Here is an 18,321-nt window from a genome sequence, read left to right as displayed (position 1 = left end):
TGTTGTTGATTGCATCTAGATTGGCTCTTAACTTAGCAATTGTATTGTCTACCTTTGATTGGTTCATGTTTAGAGTTGCTAGTTCCTTGTTACAGTGATCTGAACTTCTGTCAGTTATCTTTTTTAATTCCTATAACATTTTTCTTCCTTTTTGAACTCCGGATCTGGGAGACTGGTGAGGGCTGTTTTATTTCTTTCAGGGGAATTTCTCTTATTCTTTTAAATCTGAGTAGTTCCTCTGCTTTTTCATCTGTCTTAACTTCATTCTGTCTCTATGAATTTAAGAAAAACAGTTCTTTACTATCGATTTGAAGGTGTGTTTTTAATATGGGAGCATCCCTGTATAGTCTGTGTGAGTGCAATATTTTTGACAGCTGCAGTTCTGCCCATAAGCAGCCCCAAATTGCTTCTCTTTTTCCATTGTGTTTGTCCCAGATATAGTGCTAAGCTGTAGGCTGTGGTGCAGAGTGGACTGGTGCTGGGGGCCAGGGCACTGTGGCTACATGAATCAAGATGATTGTGCTGTTTCCTGGGACCTTAACTGCCTCTGTGGCAGGCCTCTCTCAGGACCTGTCCACCTCAGATCCAGCTCCAAGCAGAAGTGGGAAGTGGGTGGACCTGGAGCACGGAGTACTCCTCCACAGGGGCTCTCTACTGGAGACATGCCTTTCTGTGCATATCACAGTCCACCAAGTACCGCTGCCAAAACCCAGACCCACCCGCCCACTCATTTCCCCTTTACCCCCACCTCCACTTGAGGGTGCTTCAGACTGATCTCAGGTGGCTTCAGCCTGTAGCAGCTTGAAGCAGGGCTTGAGTTCCCACCCAGAGACTGAGGCCAGGGTATGGCAGTGAGAATACCAGTCCTAGCCATTAGACCAGTGATCAGTGACAAGACCCTGGCCCTTCAACTTTGCAGAAAAGAATGCCCACAAAGTTGGAAAGTAGTGAAACAAGTAAAGTATTTGTTAAACGGGGTAAAAAAAAGTACAGTATGTGTGGACAGACACACGGGCAGACTTCAGAGAGTTGCTGAGTCACATCCTCATGGCAGTTTGAATTACTTTTATGGGGTAATTTCTTTGGGTTTCTTTTGGCCAGTCATTTTGATTTGCCTGGTTCACAGTCTATATTTGGTATATCTCAGGATCCTCCCATGTATGAGCACACATCTCTTAGCCAAGATGACTTCTACCAAAAAGGCAGATGGGTGGAATATCCCTTGACATCACTCCTGCTTTGACCTCCAGGGAGCCTTTCTGCAGGAATGTGGTTGAGGAGGTCTCCTGACTCCCTAAATGAGAAATGAATGAGAGCTGAATGACAAATGTGTGGTCTGGGCAGGGCCCAGCCTCCTCCCTTATTTGTGCTGCTATTCTTGTCTTGGAGTTTGAGTCCATAGGCAGTGAATCTCTAGTTACTTTACTCTGGTGGGTGCCCATCTTCCTCCTGCCTCGGGACTGTGGGCTCTGTAGCTAGACCAGGAACACAGTCCAGACCCTGAGAGCTGGCTCCTTGCAGCTATTAATAGATGGAGTCCTCCTGCAGAGCATATCTGCCAAGATTCACTGCTTAGCTGCTGTACATATTTGTAGCCCAACGTGATTCACACTTTGACTGGGAATGTGGTGAGGTGCAGCCATCAGCACCAGTCTGTTTCCACCCTGACTGTTAGCAAGCCAGCATGCACAGATTCCGATCAAGTCTAGGCCCCTGAGACCCCTCTGTCTGTCCCAGCAGGCAAGGATGCTTCCCAAGCCTACCTGGGTAGACCCTTTCTCCTTTACACATGCCTACCAGAGGCATCTTGATGTCCCATCTTGATGCTTTTTTTCTTCCCTGTCCTACCTGGTTACATGGAGATGTTTCTTGCAGCTTTTTTATATAGGAGATCTGCCCATTTCCAGTTGGTTTTCTGTGAGAATTATTCCACATGTTGATGTGTTTTGTTGGTGAAGGTGAGTTTCACATCCTACTACTCCACCATCTTGATCCCCCTCAGGAAGAACTTCTGAGTCTACTAAGTAAACATATTGTTGGCTGTTGTGTGAGACTGATATATTTTAGCAACCTGTGTATATAGTAGAAAAGTTGTTCTTTATTGTATGTACAGTAGTATTCCTCTACTTTTAAAAAATTGTTTTATTTATTCCACCACCTCTGATCGGGCTCCCACTGTGTGACTGATGGATAGTTAGGTGCTGGAGATTCAGTTTGTCTACTCTTTAGGGATGCTGCTGCTGCATTATGATATATGTGTAACAGTTTTATTTAAGAACAGATTCTTGTATTAAATTTTTTATCTTAATAACTTTAAGTATCAGCAGTGAATGAGCAAGTACTTTTTTTCACCAAAACCTAATTGACAGCTATCAGTCAATGCATGGAACATGACTACTTAAATCATTCTTATTCTAAAAGAATTTCAGAATTGAAAAATCTTGAGCCAGCATTGAGTCTGTCTCCCCATTCTCCGCCTAGTTTTACTGATGTGAAACAGAGATTTAGAGAGGTCAGTATTCAACTGAGGTTACATAGCCAGCTTACTTGCAGAGCTTGGAGACCATATGTTCTGCCTAGTAGTCTGGAATCCTAGGACATCTGTATTAATTATTGGTTCGGCTTTGGTGAGCTGTTTTGGATTTGAAACATTTTGGGTGGTATTTTTAAGTTCTTGAATTTAGAGTTTTTGTTGCATCTTTTGAATTCTTTAGCCCAAAGAATGGAGAAGAAGGTATGCTCTCAAAATACCTTGTGATTTTGCTTTTAAGGCTTCGCTAGTGGCTCAGATGGTAAAGGCTCTGCCTGCAATGCAGGAGACCCGGGTTCGATCCCTGGGTTGGGAAGATCCCCTGGAGAAGGAAATGGCAACCCACTCCAGAACTCTTGCCTGGAAAGTTCCATGGACAGAGGAGCCTGGTAGGCTACAGTCCAAGGGGTCAGAAAGAGTTGGACATGACTGAGCCACTTCACCTTCTTCTTGCTTTTAAAAAGTGTTCTCAGACATGTCATTCTGTTTGCCTTTTTGAAGAAAAAAATATGATTCTTAATATGGAATTGTCTGACATTTTTTTACCTATGCAGTTTATCTTGTGACATTAATTTTTCTTTTTCTCTTTTTAGTCTGCCATTTTCAATTTTCAGAGTCTGTTGACTGTAATCTTGCTGCTTATATGTACCTGTGCTTATATCCGATCCTTGGCACCCAGCCTCCTGGACAGAAATAAAACTGGGTATGTTACTAATAATGTTTAATCACCCAAGTTAGTTCTTAGAGATAGTAAATGCCAACTATTGAAAGTCATTAAGTAATTTAATTTCTATATGTAATTTAGTTTGTATAACTAAATTATGTAAAAATAACTTTTTCCATTGTTTTTCCTTGTTTTTTAAAAATCCAAATCTTTATATTCATAGATTTTTACTAAAAAGATAAATATCAGAAGTGACCTGACGTGTGCTGGACTGGGGAAAAAAAAAGTGTATTTTAAAAGATGAGATAGTTTTTCTTTCTGAAATTATAGCTACAGTTTAGTAGTTTCAAAGACAGGGTTTGGCCTTCTTTTTTAATAGTAAAATCCATTATCTTATTTTGAAAGCGTTAAACAGTTTATAAGCACTGTGTCCACTACAGTGCTAATATAGACATTCCATCTCCACTCCAGGACTGCTCTAATCATATAGGCTCCCAGCTGTATCATAAAGCAAACATCTTTGGAGAAATTTAGCTTTCTTAAAGCAATAATAAAAGTTAAGTTTGGGGCATGTCACATCCCTTTTAATTGTATGTTACACTCCTACCAAAATTGAGCTTAATGTGATACCACGTAGACCTAAAATTTTTAAGTGCCATATTCCTCATACAGAAATACATGTTGAGTTCAACCAGGACAGCTATGCTAAAAGCAGAGACCATATGGTGAAAACTGTCTGAACTTTCTTTGCCTTATAGATTAATTCTGTGAATAATTGTCTTGATCCTTTCATGGTAAGATCCTTAATCATCTTAAGAAATAATAGGATGAAATAGAATACTTCACATAGGAATAATTAATTATCTCCACCTTTTTTGTTTTTGATGGAAAGGGAAAGTTCTAATTAGGATACTGCAAAATCAGGCTCTGTTTTTCCACTAAAAAAAAATCTCCTACAAGAAGCAAGGTAGTAGATATTCAACTATGAGAGAAAATAATTATCTTTCCTTCAACTGCATTATATCTTTGGGGTCATAATTAACATTTATTCAAACATTCCATTATCTAAATCATTTGGCTCTTGTTACTATTTCTTTTTATTATGTAGGTTTGTTTGAACAGCTATAAAGGCATAGAGAACCCCTACCCAGTTTTTGATAATGAAAATCTATAATCTTGTTCCAATAAACTGATGATCTGTCTCTATTGGCCCAAGGCATTTTATTTAACCTACTGAAGGTGAAAACAGATGTTATTTGTCCATGGGTTTTTCTGAGAACACCTCACTTCCTTTGTAGAGATTATGTTCTTACCATTCCACCTTTTCTCTGAACTCATATTGCACTGAGTCTTCAGTCCCTTTGTTTAAATTATATAATTTTATTTGGTGCTTAGTTGTACAAGAAGCCTTGCTACTCAGCTAAACAATTTTATTTCCTCCTTCCCTTTCTCTGCAATCCCCTGTGGGTTTCTCTGGTGGCTCAGCAGTGAAGACCACCTGCCAATGCAGAAGGAACAGATTCAATTGCTGGGTTGGGAAGATCCTCTGGAAAAGGAAATGGCAACCCACTCCAATATTCTTGCCTGGGAAATCCCATGAACAGAGGAGCCTGGCAGGCTATAGTTCATGGGGTCGCAAAGTCAGACCCAACTTAGCAACTAAACAAAACAACAAAGCATATGGTAGAATCCAGTAAACAATCTCATCGATTGTTAGTTTAGATTTCTGATACATAATGTTTAATAAAGAATTTGTTTATTTCACTCATGAATAATCACATAGTGGTAGAACAGAGTATTTGTACTTTTCTAGTGCTGCGACAAAGTAGGCTGCATGTGGAAATGTCTGCTTCTCATTCCTTTGGAAGCAGGAATGCATCCACTACATGCTACATTAAAAAAGGAGTTCTCAGGGCTGCCAACCTTACAGTAGAGGTTGAGCAGTAGTATACTTCTCCTACATAAAACCAAAGAAATAGCATGCCTATTTTTACATTTTATAGTATATATGATACAGTTAGCTGTTTGAAAGCTTTTTTGGAAAACTGTTTGTTTTGTTTGCTTTTGACTGTGCTGGGTCTTCGTTGCTTGCCACATGGGCTTTTCTCTATTTGCAGCAAGTGGGAGCTACTCGCTAGTTGTGGTGTGCAGGCATCTCATTGCAGTGTCTTCTCTTACTGAGGAGCATGGGCTCTGGGCCAGGCAAGCTTCAGTAGTTGCAGCACGTGGGCTCAATTCCTGTGGCCCATGGGCTTAGTTGCTCCTCAGCATGTGGGATCTTCCCAGATCAGGGGTCAAACCTGTGTCTCCTACTTTGGCAGGTAGATTCTTTACCACTGAGCCACAACAGAAGCCCCCAAAACATTGTCTCTATACAAATGTTAAGCTCCTTTTATTTTGACTTGTACAAATGAAATAATTTCTGTGGAAGACATTTTTACTGGTCCTTGTTCTTTTCTGTTAAAAATGTATATTTATGAAACTCATAATAAACTTTCCTTTGATTATACTGAGTGTTCCATGCTTAAGTGAAGATATCTGGACCAATTAGATAAAATGAGTTCTTAATAACTTCACTGTTGAAAATAGCAACTTCATATTTTGCTGCTTCAAATAGCATAGAACTTAAAAGCAGCAAAAAAGAGTTGCTATTTTGTCTAGTTTCCTATTTTCAGAGACTTTATAATTTTATCAACATATATGCTTATTGGTTTATGTCTTTAAAAACTAAGCAGCATATTTGTATTGTTTACCAGCTTAAGTTCCTTTTAGCATTTGGGATATTATGTAAATGTCTAGGTAGGGAAATATGTGGAAAAGGCCAAAGCAGTACCAATTAATCTCTCATGTTGCCAAATTAGGAATTTTTTTCCATTTAAGTAGCTTTTAATACGCTCTGTTACACCAATTTCCTACTGATGCTTTGATGCTAATTTCTAGACTATAAGACCTGAAAAGACCTTGACTGTGATGATATGGTTTCAGACTGTTCTGAACGGCCTTAAGCTTCCCATAGAGGAACTTCAGGTGTCCTACTTCTGAATACCTCAAACAGAGCAACTTTGAGTCAATAATTCATTTTATAATCAACAGATTTTTAGAATCAAGTTTGCTGGGCATTGCAGATCACTAACTAGTTGTCTTCCATTTTTTTGATGAAGTGTAAACCAATGTTAGTGATACCTGGAGTTATTGTCCATACCTTTAGCCTATGTAATATTGAACACAGCACATGTTAGTCACTATTCTAAAGATTTTCTGTGTAATAGCTCATTTAATACTAATGGCAACCCTGTGAGAATGAGATAATGAGTTAAAATAACCTGCTCACAGTTATGTAGCCAGTTAAGTAGAATTGAATTTAGGCACAGTTTAGCCCTGATCCTTTGCTTTCAAGAGTATACATTTGTCCTTTTTATTCCTATAGTGAAGTTGTTTCACCTGTCAGAATTCCCATCCTTCACAATACTTATATTTTTGCCCATTTCATTTAATCTGCACTAAGGGACTTTTCGCTTTGATGTCAGGAAATTACTGTATACTTCAGAGGAGGAACGTGTTTGGAACTTAATTGAGTCAGCATTTTTTTTTTTTTTTTTTTTTTTAGTGTTAACCATTCCAAAATAATGATTTATTGCCAGCCATCTCTTTGGGCAAAGAAAATATAATTTCTCTCAAATATATACATGATTTTCTTCCTATAACAATTCTAATTCACTGCAGTAATTTTAATGTTAATTTATCTTGATTTGTAACCATGTGTAATACTATTTATATTTCTGTTCTTTTGTCACATCAAAATAATTGTCTATAATTTTTTTTTCAAATATCTCTATTCATTGCATGTCATTTTTTTAAGCTGGTATTTTTTAATACATGCAAAATAAGCAATATATCCATATATTATGTATTTATAATATATTTATTAATGGGCTTGAAATACAAATATTAGTCTAATTTTTATTATTTCCAGAATATATGTATTTTAAATATATATTTTAAATTTCATATGAAATTATAGTTTCATATACAATATCCCTAAACTAGGGTTTTCTTATCTTGAAATGTTATATTGAATATATACATTGAAATATAGGCTCATATTTTTGTATTCCTCCTCATTTAATGTTATGGTCATGTAAATACTGTCACTGGAGTTCATAATTATAGATGATTTAAATATAGAACTATATTCAGTAAAAAATTTTTTCAGTTAATGTCAAAATTTATCCAAAACCAACTGTGTCCATTTACTGTTTTTTCAAAATTAATGCTTATTTAAATCAGCGTTATGTGTTTTCCACTTTTGAAGGTAAAGCACTTGAAGTTGACTGAATTAATCTTTTAATAGTAAGCTCTTGTGCACATTTTTGCCATTCTTACATTAATTTACTTTGGGCCCAACCTGTGAGACCACATATTCCAATTTCTAATAGTTTCTGTACACTGATGGTTGATAAGCTATTGTGTCCTACTGTTGTATACAAGTAGTGGCTCAATATCGAATGAATTTCAGTTTAAAACAATGCATCAGCAGTTAAAATGCTGGTATGTAATAAATTACCTATATGATACTGAATAATTTGTCTTTCCCAGTAATCCGTAGCTACTTTTTTATTTTCTGCAGGTTGTTGGGTATATTTTGGAAGTGTGCCAGAATTGGTGAGTATCTGTCTATTATCTCTCTACTTTCTGTTTTTTTTTTAATCCCTCTACTTTCTTATGCTGTAAACTGTTGGCCAGTTATATTCAAACAAATCAAAATGTCAGTTTTTAAAGTGCAAACTTCCCAGTTGTGTCCCTTTTAGCAGTACTTCATAGAGTTCCACATAACTCTTCTCTTGACACTGTGTAAAACGATTTCACAGATACCTTCTAATATTCACTGATAGGGAGATGGAAAGCAGGACAAAGGTCTCTGTAATTTAGACAGTAAACAGTATGCATTCCTGGTTTTGAGGAGATTACAGCCAAGTATATATAGTTTTATGCACACATAGTATAGAGCATGCTGTTCCACATAATGTGTACCATTTTGATAACTGAGGATGATTTTTCCATTTAATGAAAGGCTTGCTGAACAGCTATCTAAGTGCCCTCTGGTAAGTCATAGAATCTTACTAGTTGCTTTTAGAAAATATGAACTATTTCATCTTTTGAATCCATGTATGTGATCGTTCTTGAACTTTGTGTAAATGTGGATATCTTCTAACTTTTCATAATAAAGTTAGTAGCATCTTAAGTGTGTAAATGGTTAGATAACAATATACATTAATATTCATTGTCCCATAACATCATATATAGTATTTAACACAATGCCCAGCACATACTAGATTCTCAAATAATTGGTAAGTAAATGAATTAAAATGTACTTTATTCCCCAATAATTTTTTTTTAATTGAAGTGTAGTTGATGCAAAATATTATGTAACAGGGCTCCTCAACCTCTGGGCCACAGACCAGTTCTGTGGTCTTATTGCTGGGTCATATTGTATGTTTGAATTGCTGGGTCATATTGTAGTCTGTTTTTACTGAGAAACCTCCTTTTCCACAAAGGCTGCATTAATTTACATTTCCACCAATACCACATCCTCAGCAACATTTGTTGTGTCCCTTCTGATGATAACCATTCTAATAGGTGTGAGATGAAATCTCATTTTGGTTTTAATTTGCATTTCTGTGATGATTAATAGTGTTGATCATCTTTTCATCTGCCTGTTGGTCATCTGTATGTCATCTTTGAAAAACTTTCTCTTCAGGCCTTCTGCCCAGGTTTAATTGGATTGTTTTTTTGATGTTGAGTTGTATGAGCTGTTTATAGATTTTGGATATTAATCCCTTATCAGTCATAGCATTAGCAAATATTCTGTCTCATTCCATAGGTTGTCTTTTCATTTTGTTGATGGTTTTCTTCTGCTGTGGAAAAGCTTTTAACATTAATTAGATCCAATTAGTTTATTTTTGCTTTTGTTTCTTTTAGATCCCCAAAAATATGATTTATGTCAAAGAGTATTCCACTCTATTTTCTTCTAGGACTTTATGGTTTCCAGTCCTACATTTAGGTCCTTAATCCATTTTGAGCTTATTTTTATATATAGTGTGAGGAACTAGCTGTTCTGATTTCTTGTTTTTTTTTTACATGTAGCTGTCTAGTTTTCCCAGCACCACTGGTGGAGGTGGGGAGGGGTTCCTGACTCAGTTTGGTATGGTGTCTAGGTGTGCGGAAGCTTAGCTTGCTAGTGGGCCAGACCATGGCCCAGCTGGACCCAGGGCAGGGCCTGGCCTGCTGGGATGGGGGCTTAGGGGGCAGTCTGAGTCTGTAGATTGCAGAATTGCGGTTTTCTAGCATTTAGTGTCTGCCCCCTGTTGGAGTGAGGCTGATCCAGAGGCTAGAGCAGTCTTCTCTGAGGGCAGAGCTAGGCTCCATGGGTTTCTGGAGCTGGTGCCTGCCCACTGCTAAGTAGAATGGGGCACTGAACCCTCTGGTGGATAGGGCCATGTTCAGAGGCAGCTGTGGGCTCTTAAGGCAGCATGTCTGCTGATGGATGTGGCTCTGTCCTCATCAGGTGGGTTGCTTACCTTGAGGTGTCTCAGCAGTCACCTGTAGGCTGTTGGGCAAGGACACAGTTGAATCCTAGCACTCATAAGCTAGAGGGAAGATTCTGCAGTGGTGCCCGCCAGTGTGCATATGACTGAAGTAACTCTCAGAATGGCTGCCACCAGTGTCTGTGGCCCAAGGTAAGATACAGTTGCCTTCTGCTTCTCGAGGAGATTCTCCAAGACCAGAAGGTAGGTCTGACTGAGGCTCCTATCATGTCACTGCTTTGGCCCTGGGTCCTGAAACATGTGAAATTTTGTGAGTGTCCTTTAAGAGAAAGGACAAAAATAAACCTCATGCATTTACGATCAATTAATCTATAACAGTGGAGGCAAGAATATACAGTGGAGAAAAAGTCTCTTCAGTAAGTGGTGCTGGAAAAACTATAGCGGCAGGTAAAAGAATGGAATTAGAACATTCTCTAACAACATACAAAAATAAACACATATTTAGGTCTTTATTTTAAATATCTTAAGACTAGATACTGTGAGACTTCTAGAGGAAAATATAGGCAGAAGACTCTCTGACATAAATTGCAGCTGTATTATTTTGGATCCAACTCCTAAAGGAAACAAAAGCAAAAATAAACAAATAGGACCTAATCACACTTACATGTGTTTTCACAGCAAAGGACACCATAAACAAAATGACAGTCTATGGAATGGGAGAAAATACTTGCAAATGATGTGACCAACAAGGAAATTAATTTCCAAAGTATGCAAACAGCTTGTACAATTCAATATTAAACAATTTCTTCATAAAAGACATACATGAATAGGCACATGAAATGATGCTTAACATCGTTAATTATTAGAGAAATGCAAATCAGAACTGCAATGAGGTATCACCTCACTCGTGGTCAGAATGGCCGTCATTAGTGGCCATTGAATAATAAATGGTAGAGAGGGCGTGGAGAAAAAGGAACAGTCCTGCACTATTGTTGTAAATTGGCACAGCCACTGTGGAGAACAGTATGGAGATCCCTTAAACAAAAAATGAGTTACCATATGATTAAGCAATCACATTCCTTGGCATATATCCAGAGAAAACCATCATTTGAAAAGGAAAAGATATATGCACCCCAATGCTCATTGCAGCTGTAGAATATCACTCAGCCATTAAAAAAAAAGGAATAAAATAATGCCATTTGCAGCAACCTGGATGGACCTAGAGATTATCATACTAAGTGAAGTAAGTCAGACAGAGAAGACAAATATATTGTACCACTCACAAGAAGAATCTTGAATTTATTTACAACATAGAAATAGACTTGCAGACATTGAAAACAAAGGGGGGGGCAGATATATTAAGAAATTGAGATTAACAAATACTATTACATACAAAATAGATAAATAACAAGTATCTACTATGGTGGTCAGAAGGTAAAGAATCTGCTTGCAATGCAGGAGACCTGGGTCGATCCCTGGGTTTGGAAAGATCCCCTGGAGGAGGGCATGGCAACCCACTCCAGCATTATTGACAGGAGAACCCCCATTGACAGAGGAGCCTGGCGGGCTACATTTCATGGGGTCACAAAGAGTCGGACACGACTGGGCGACTAAACACAGCACAATTAGCACAAGGAACTATATTCACTATATTGTAATATCTTTAATGGAAATAAATCTGAAAAAGAATATATAAATACATATGTGTATGTATATATGTATGTGGATGCACAACTGAACACTTTGCTGTATACCTAAAACATTGTAAATCAGCTATTCGGTAAAAAAAAAAAAAAAAACATGGACAGTTTGAGGGAATAGAAGAATATCACTGGATTAGAGTCATCATTTCAGTTCAGTCACTCAGTTGTGTCAGACTCTCCAACCCAATGGACTGCTGCAGCATGCCAGGCTTCCCTGTCTAGCACCACCTCCCGACCTTACTCAAACTCATGTCCATTGAGTCGATGATGCCATCCAACCATCTCATCCTGCCTTCAATCTTTCCCAGCATCAGGATCTTTTCCAATGAATCAGTTCTTCGCATCAGGTGGCCAGAGTATTGAAGTTTTAGCTTCAGCATCAGTCTTTCCAATAAATATTCAGGATTAGGGTCATATGAACATTAAAATTATTGACTTGTGGTGAATAAAATGTTATGGCATTTTAAATCCATTTTTTATGTAATAAATTAGAGAACATTGTACAACTCAGTAACTAATCCAGGTGACTTTGCTCACAATTGTTGCTTGGAACTGTAGGTAAAGGTTTCAAACATCTAGTTTATAGCTTTCTTAATGATATCCTGTTAGTATTATCTATTTTTATGTCTAATTATAAACTATGCCTTTTCTTTTTTTGCTTGCCCATGTATTTCCATTTTCCTCTCTTGACTGCGTGAATAAATAGTTCAGTTATTCACTTTTGCCAATTATGTGAAAACCATTAGCTTTTCATTTTGGCAAAGTGTTTTAGAAAATGTTGGTACTGATATGCTGCTTTCTCAACCACATGTTCCTCTCTTATCTTGACACAGAATAGATCCACAAAGAAAGGATGCAATTTTAATGGGAAAAGACCCAGCCAGATCATCTTATCATGTTACACATCACATTACAGCAACTGTTTCACATTCACTTATAGAGACCTAAGACCAGACAAGAAGTAACATTCTTACCCTAGTTCAGCTAAAGATGTTTAGCTCTACCACATGGCAATCTCTTTTAAGAAAATTAAAAACAGGATAATGAAAGCCATATGTAAATCATAGTATTCTAAGTTGGAGGATGAGGAAGAGAAAAACTTCCTCAAAAATTAATTTTTAGCAGATGGCAAATTTAGGACAGTATTAATTTCTTCTTTTAGTATTTAAGAAGACTATATTTGACAGAGTATCTAGCCCCATGGAAAGAGGGACAGGCTTCCTTATGAGATCTACTTGAAATTTTGGTCTGATTGATTTTTGTTCTTATTGTTTTGTTGGATAACTTTAGTTTTTTACTCTGAAAGAATCAGCATTGCTAAAAAAAAAAAAAAAAAAAGGAACAATATTTTCTAGTTTCTTTTTTTTCCAGTTGAGATAATATTGTGAAAACTGTATTTTCTCACTTTCTGAATTTTCGTTTAGTTGGAACACAGTTCATTAAATGTCTGTGGATAGAACACTCTGAAAAACACCAAATGTTTAATTTGTTTGCATGTGTGTAAAATGTGTCCTATGAGTATTGCCATTGAATAGATACAAAGATAAAAAACTTACCAGTTGTATCCCTGTGGTCTCAGTGAGGGAGCTCTGAAAATAATGAGCTTCAAGGTTTTAGTTGATAAGAGTGATCAAGATTGACATTTTCCAGCAGTAGTTAACTAACCTTGCTAAGTGAAATAAGGAACTTAGTTAATAGAAAAGAAGTTATTTTAAACACCATAGAAAAACACAGGTGAGGGGAATATACACCATCTCTATAAAGGAACCAGGTACATACTCAGGATTATTCCTAGAAGAAGCACGTCCGCACTCTTTCTCCTTCCTTCCTTCTTCCTTTCATGTGTGCCCTCAAGGCAGCATAAAAGTGCCCAGTGCCTTGTACAGTCTTGCCATTATTGAAGAAACAGGAACGAACAAGATAAGTTTGAGTTAGTTCACAATCATAGGATCTCTGCAAGACAACTGCACAAGCCAACTCCAGATCTACTTCATGCAAAGGAAAGTCTCCAGCTATAAATAGACACCCCTGAAACACATGTGAAAATTGACTAATTCAGAAGTGATTGTTCCAAGTTCTACGTCTCTAACCCAGAGTAATACTATAAAAGAATTGATACAAAATTCATCTCAGAAATAGTTTAGTTTTCTCTAATGTGTTTTTATTAAACATTCTATGTGATGTTGATTTTTAAAATGCCGTCTTATTGAATAGTTGTTTATTTTCATTCAGGAATGCTATTTTTTTCCCCTTATAAGCTTCTTGAGATCATTTCTCTTGGGTCTTGATCCTACATTCTTTGTTATATTTTTTAATATGTACGTTTATGCAGTGACACTAAAATGGCTAATCCAGTGTCTTCTAAAGACATGACAAAGAGGTGGTCGTAGATAGGTATCATTTAATTCATTCTGGTGTGTACTTAGTTTTATGCTGCATGTAGTTCATTTTGCCCCTGCCCCTAAGTGTATGGACTTCACAGGCAAGAGTCTTATCTTGGTTTGTACATGCCTGTCTCCTGTAGTAATAACCTCATGTTAGCCACTCAGTTAACGTGAATATATTTAACTACCTTTTTTCCAACAGGTGAACGGAAGAGTCCTTATGTTGCAGTATGCTGTATCGTGATGGCCTTCAGCATCCTTTTCATACAGTAGCTTGGAAAAATGCCAGAATTCTTCAGTTGCCATCAGATTTAAATATGACAAAAAAGGACTATCTGCCGAAAATAATGGAAAGAATGGTTAATGGTTTATCTCTGAACATTGAATGAGCTACACTTTCAGCTGCTGTTCTCTATTTTTGTTATTGGACCAATGTTCTGTATAAATAATTAGGATGCAACATTTAATACTCAGAATTTAAATATGTCTGTAACAATCAGCCTCAGTACTGTCACTACAATATTACATTCTGCATATGTCATTCTGTTGTGCCAGATACCAGTTTTTAGTGAGGTATCTTTAAGGCACATAGTAGAAAACAAAATTGGTAAATTATTCAAGTTCCTTTCACTGTGATTTGGAAATGATAAATCTTTATAGAATGAGACCTTTTTTTTTTTGGACTAGCTTTTTTATTGGGGGGAAAAAAGGTTCAATTTGTGTTGGTAAGGACTGCATTCATATTTATAAGGATTGCATTCATATTTAATAATGCTGGCTTTTCCTCTGGCCATATCATTTTGAGCATTAACCAGAGTACCTCTACTCTTAGCAATCTGTAGTTTATTACAGGTGTTTAAACTATTTAAAACAAGCCTATGTAGTTCTTTAGGAGGAAGATAAATGAGATGTAACTTACGAGAAAATGTTAAGACTATTGAGAAAATGTTCCTATTTAACATAAAATAATTCAGAATACGTGAGTGGTGTTATCTCTGAAACCTCTGGTTAAGTATGGATAAATGTCTTAAGCTAAAATTTGACCAGCTGTCATTCTCCAAATAAGACTACATGCTTAGAGTAAAAAGAGCTAAACAGAACAATTACAGAATGATAATCTTGGATGTGTTTTTCATTCTTTTTAGTGTTAGGTCTGTACATTTTATTTACCCCAAAATACAAACTGTGTTTTTGTTTTTTTAATACATTGCTCTCAATCTAGTTTATGTCTTGTATATCAACCTGAGCTGGAATCTTGTTTAACTTAGTAAGTGATGATAAACAGCTTTCAAATCTACTTACCATATGCCATGGCATAAATGTCTTTGAGCTTTGGTTGATAAAGGAAAACCTTCAGTAATTTTCATCCAGGCAACAGGAATTTTGGAAATGTGACTTACAGATTTTGTAGTAGAGCAGTTATTACACATTGATGGTTAACATTTAAGGTTAACCAAAATTCAGTTAAAATTTCAAAACTAAGGAGAGCTTCTTAGCTAAAAATTGCCTGTTACAGTTATAATTAGATACTATTGTCAGCTATTAATTGCCATAAAGGTAAGACTAAGCTTTTTTTTTTTTTTTAAGAAAAAACTAATTATTATAAAGTGAGCCTGCCAGTAGCTCTTTCTGCACAAAGTACAGAACTAAAAGTCACTTATTTTTATGACTACTTTAAGGAGCTTAGTAAGAATTCTAGGAAACATCTAAGAAAATCTTGTTACATGTTGCTGGTTTTTGGTTGTTGTGTTTGTTTTTTTTTTTTTTTTTTTGCAAAAGATGAAAGCTTCTGTAGGCTGTCAGTATCTTTGGTTATTGTACATTTTTGGCTTATCTATAGCTGATTTAAAATGGTATATTTTGCCCTAGACAAGTAATCAGGTTATGATAATTGTTCCTACCTGCGCTGTCTCTTGGGCTTTTGCATTAGGTCAAGGATTTTCAGGATATTCCCCAAAATAGAACTTTTATCAGCATACAAAGAGTAAGTAACCTTCCTGGGTCTAGTTTCTGAGTGACCATCTGTTGTCCAACTCTGCTGCCAGCTAGATTTTCCTAAAGCTATGTCAACTTTTTAGTTGTTTACTAACACAAATCTAATATGAAGAGGGCAAGAATATTCTAGATAATCAGTTCTAGGGTATCTCTTTAAGTTGGCATTTCAGAGGAGGTAGGTAGAAAGTAGAGGTAGAAATAACTTATTTGGAAATTTATTTGTGGCAATATATAAGCTTTTTTTTTTTTTTTTTACTGTGTGTAGGTGCTGAACAAAGTGGGAAGCAGCTTATTTCTGACTCCAGACATTCTGACCTTTTGAAACATAAGATCTTTGGGAGGTGGGAAAAATCACGGGATTCTGTGGGGAAAAAAAGCAGTCAGCATATTCTTTTTTTTATCCAAAGAGTTACCACTGCAGCCTGTTGTCTAACCTAAAGGGCAGAGTAGATAAGTAGTCCACAGAATATTCAGATACTCCCTTTGTGGTCTCAGCAGGTTGCAGAAGACGATTAAGGATCAAGTTAAGCATCAGAGGCTCTGCCTCTATCACATCGTCTTGGTGCAAGGTAGGATTTGATGATGGGCACTAAAAGTCCACAGTTTACTAGATTTGAATACTCTCCCTAATCTCCTTCCTGGCTCCAGAATCTTGATTCCAGCTTGCCTGGAATTTTTGTGTTGATGTTTTAGTTCCTGATTGGCCTCAGCTGTGCCAATGGCAGGAGCATGTCTTTTTTTCCAGGCAATCATAAAAAGATGATCAGTCAAAAGAACACATAGTCTGTTGAATTCCGTCTGTGGCTTAAAAAAGTTTAGATACAAGTCCAGTATCCTGTTAATGCTTATGCCGCTATGTCAAGCACTGCTATCCTGAATGTTTTTTGCGTCATCAAATTCAACATAGCCCTTTTATTCTGGGAAAAGTAGTAGTATGTAATTTGTAATAGACACCATAATCTTCGTAAAATGCAGATCAATCTTGTCCTAACCTAGGACAAAATAGAGGTTTGAATGAAGTACCTTCTGTATCAGTTCACAAAGTCAAAAGTGAACAGATCTCTGGCTAGTTTTGTGAAAAACCTAGCACTTGTAAATAGAACGTTTATTTCCACATTTTTAAGAGGCATTAGTAGAATACTTTCAGTCTATATTCAGTGACAATATAAAGACAAGCACAGTTTCTTCACTCTAGTGTTTCATAATGCAGCGGGTGAGAGAGAAATGAGGTTATTTATATGAAGTACAATATGATAGCATTTATTACCGAGATAATACCAGGATTCTAGAAGAAAATAAAAAGGTGACAGTTCAATCACAGGCACGAACTTCCTTCCAGAGAAGCAATGCTTAAACTGAATTTAAGAGCAATATGCAAATATACCAGGGATATATATTATGGGCCATCAGTACCTTGATTGTTGTGAAAGCCACTTGGGAAGTGGAGTTGAGCCGTGACCAACACAAGTTTGAACTGTGTAGCTCTACTTACATGTTGGATTTTTTTCAGTAGTAAATGCTTTAGTAATAAATGATCCCAAGTTGGTTGAATCTGAGGATATGGAACGATATTTAGGAAGGGCAGACTGTAGGATATGCATAGATTTTGGACTATATAGAGGGTCAGCACCGCTTATCCCCTCACTGTTCAAGGGTCAACTACATTAAGACATAACTCTAGAAAGGTGGAGAAAGGTTAGATCCTAGAGGGTCCTGTATTTTTCTCATTACCACCTATTACCTACCTCAAAATTGAAGTGGAATGTGTTTTCTCCTGCCTGACAAAAAAACTTCAGGAAAAAAATAAAATTCCTCCCTTGGTGTATGTGTAAAAAATTCCTCCCTTGGTATATGTGTATGGCATATATCCATGCCAACCTTATTTTGGGCCAAGAATACAGTAGTATCCTCTTCAGAGACACATGCATAGCATATAAAGCCAAGGTAACTTACAAGTGAGGTCAGGTGTTCTTAGGAACTTTGTAACTCATACTCTATCAATGCTAAGAGTAGTCAGGATTATTAAAGCACAGGTGCACAACTGAAGGTGGTGTAATTTCTCCGTTTCTGGGTGCACAGAAAAGACTTCCAATCTTTTCAGTCTAAACAAGGAGATGTGCTCCTTTCAAAATGTTTGAGAAGATACTGTATCACAGGGAATTGAAAACAAGAATGAAAGATTCTTATGGACGCCCTTTTTACTTTCTCTGGTATCTAATAAGAGTAGATGAACAAAAGAAGTGGGCTTCCCTGGTGGCTCAGTGATAAAGAATCTGCCTGCAATGCATTAGACACAGGTTCTACCCCTGAGTTGGGAACATCCCTTAGGGAAGGAAATGGCAACCCACTCCACTATTCTTGCCTGGGAAATCCCATGGACAGAGGAGCCTGACGGTGTACAGTCCATGGGGTCTCAAAGGAGAAACGACTTAGCGACTAAACAACAACAAAATTAATACCTGAGTAATAGCATTTTTAATACTGCACAGCCCTGTTATTC

The 18,321-nt window shown here is 36.9% G+C and overlaps 1 protein-coding gene and 1 non-coding gene across 2 annotated transcripts in view; both read left to right on the top strand.

Annotated features, from left to right (window-relative positions):
* Window positions 1-14,943, top strand: part of TMEM167A (transmembrane protein 167A) — a 41,720-nt gene extending 26,777 nt beyond the window's left edge. The window contains exons 2-4 of the mRNA XM_065919087.1: window positions 3,124-3,233; window positions 7,822-7,856; window positions 14,029-14,943. Of these exons, the coding sequence (XP_065775159.1) occupies window positions 3,124-3,233; window positions 7,822-7,856; window positions 14,029-14,099 (216 nt within the window). The 3' untranslated portion in view covers window positions 14,100-14,943. The remainder of the gene's footprint in view (window positions 1-3,123; window positions 3,234-7,821; window positions 7,857-14,028) is intronic.
* On the top strand, window positions 5,025-5,159 carry LOC136156497 (small nucleolar RNA U109). The gene has a single exon (XR_010661039.1). It is a non-coding gene; the product is annotated as a small nucleolar RNA U109 (small nucleolar RNA).
* Window positions 14,944-18,321: the final 3,378 nt, after the last annotated feature.

This window comes from Muntiacus reevesi, chromosome 1, assembly GCF_963930625.1.
Source record: "Muntiacus reevesi chromosome 1, mMunRee1.1, whole genome shotgun sequence".
Classification (NCBI taxonomy): Eukaryota; Metazoa; Chordata; class Mammalia; order Artiodactyla; family Cervidae; genus Muntiacus; species Muntiacus reevesi.
This window is presented reverse-complemented; position numbering and strand designations above follow the sequence as displayed.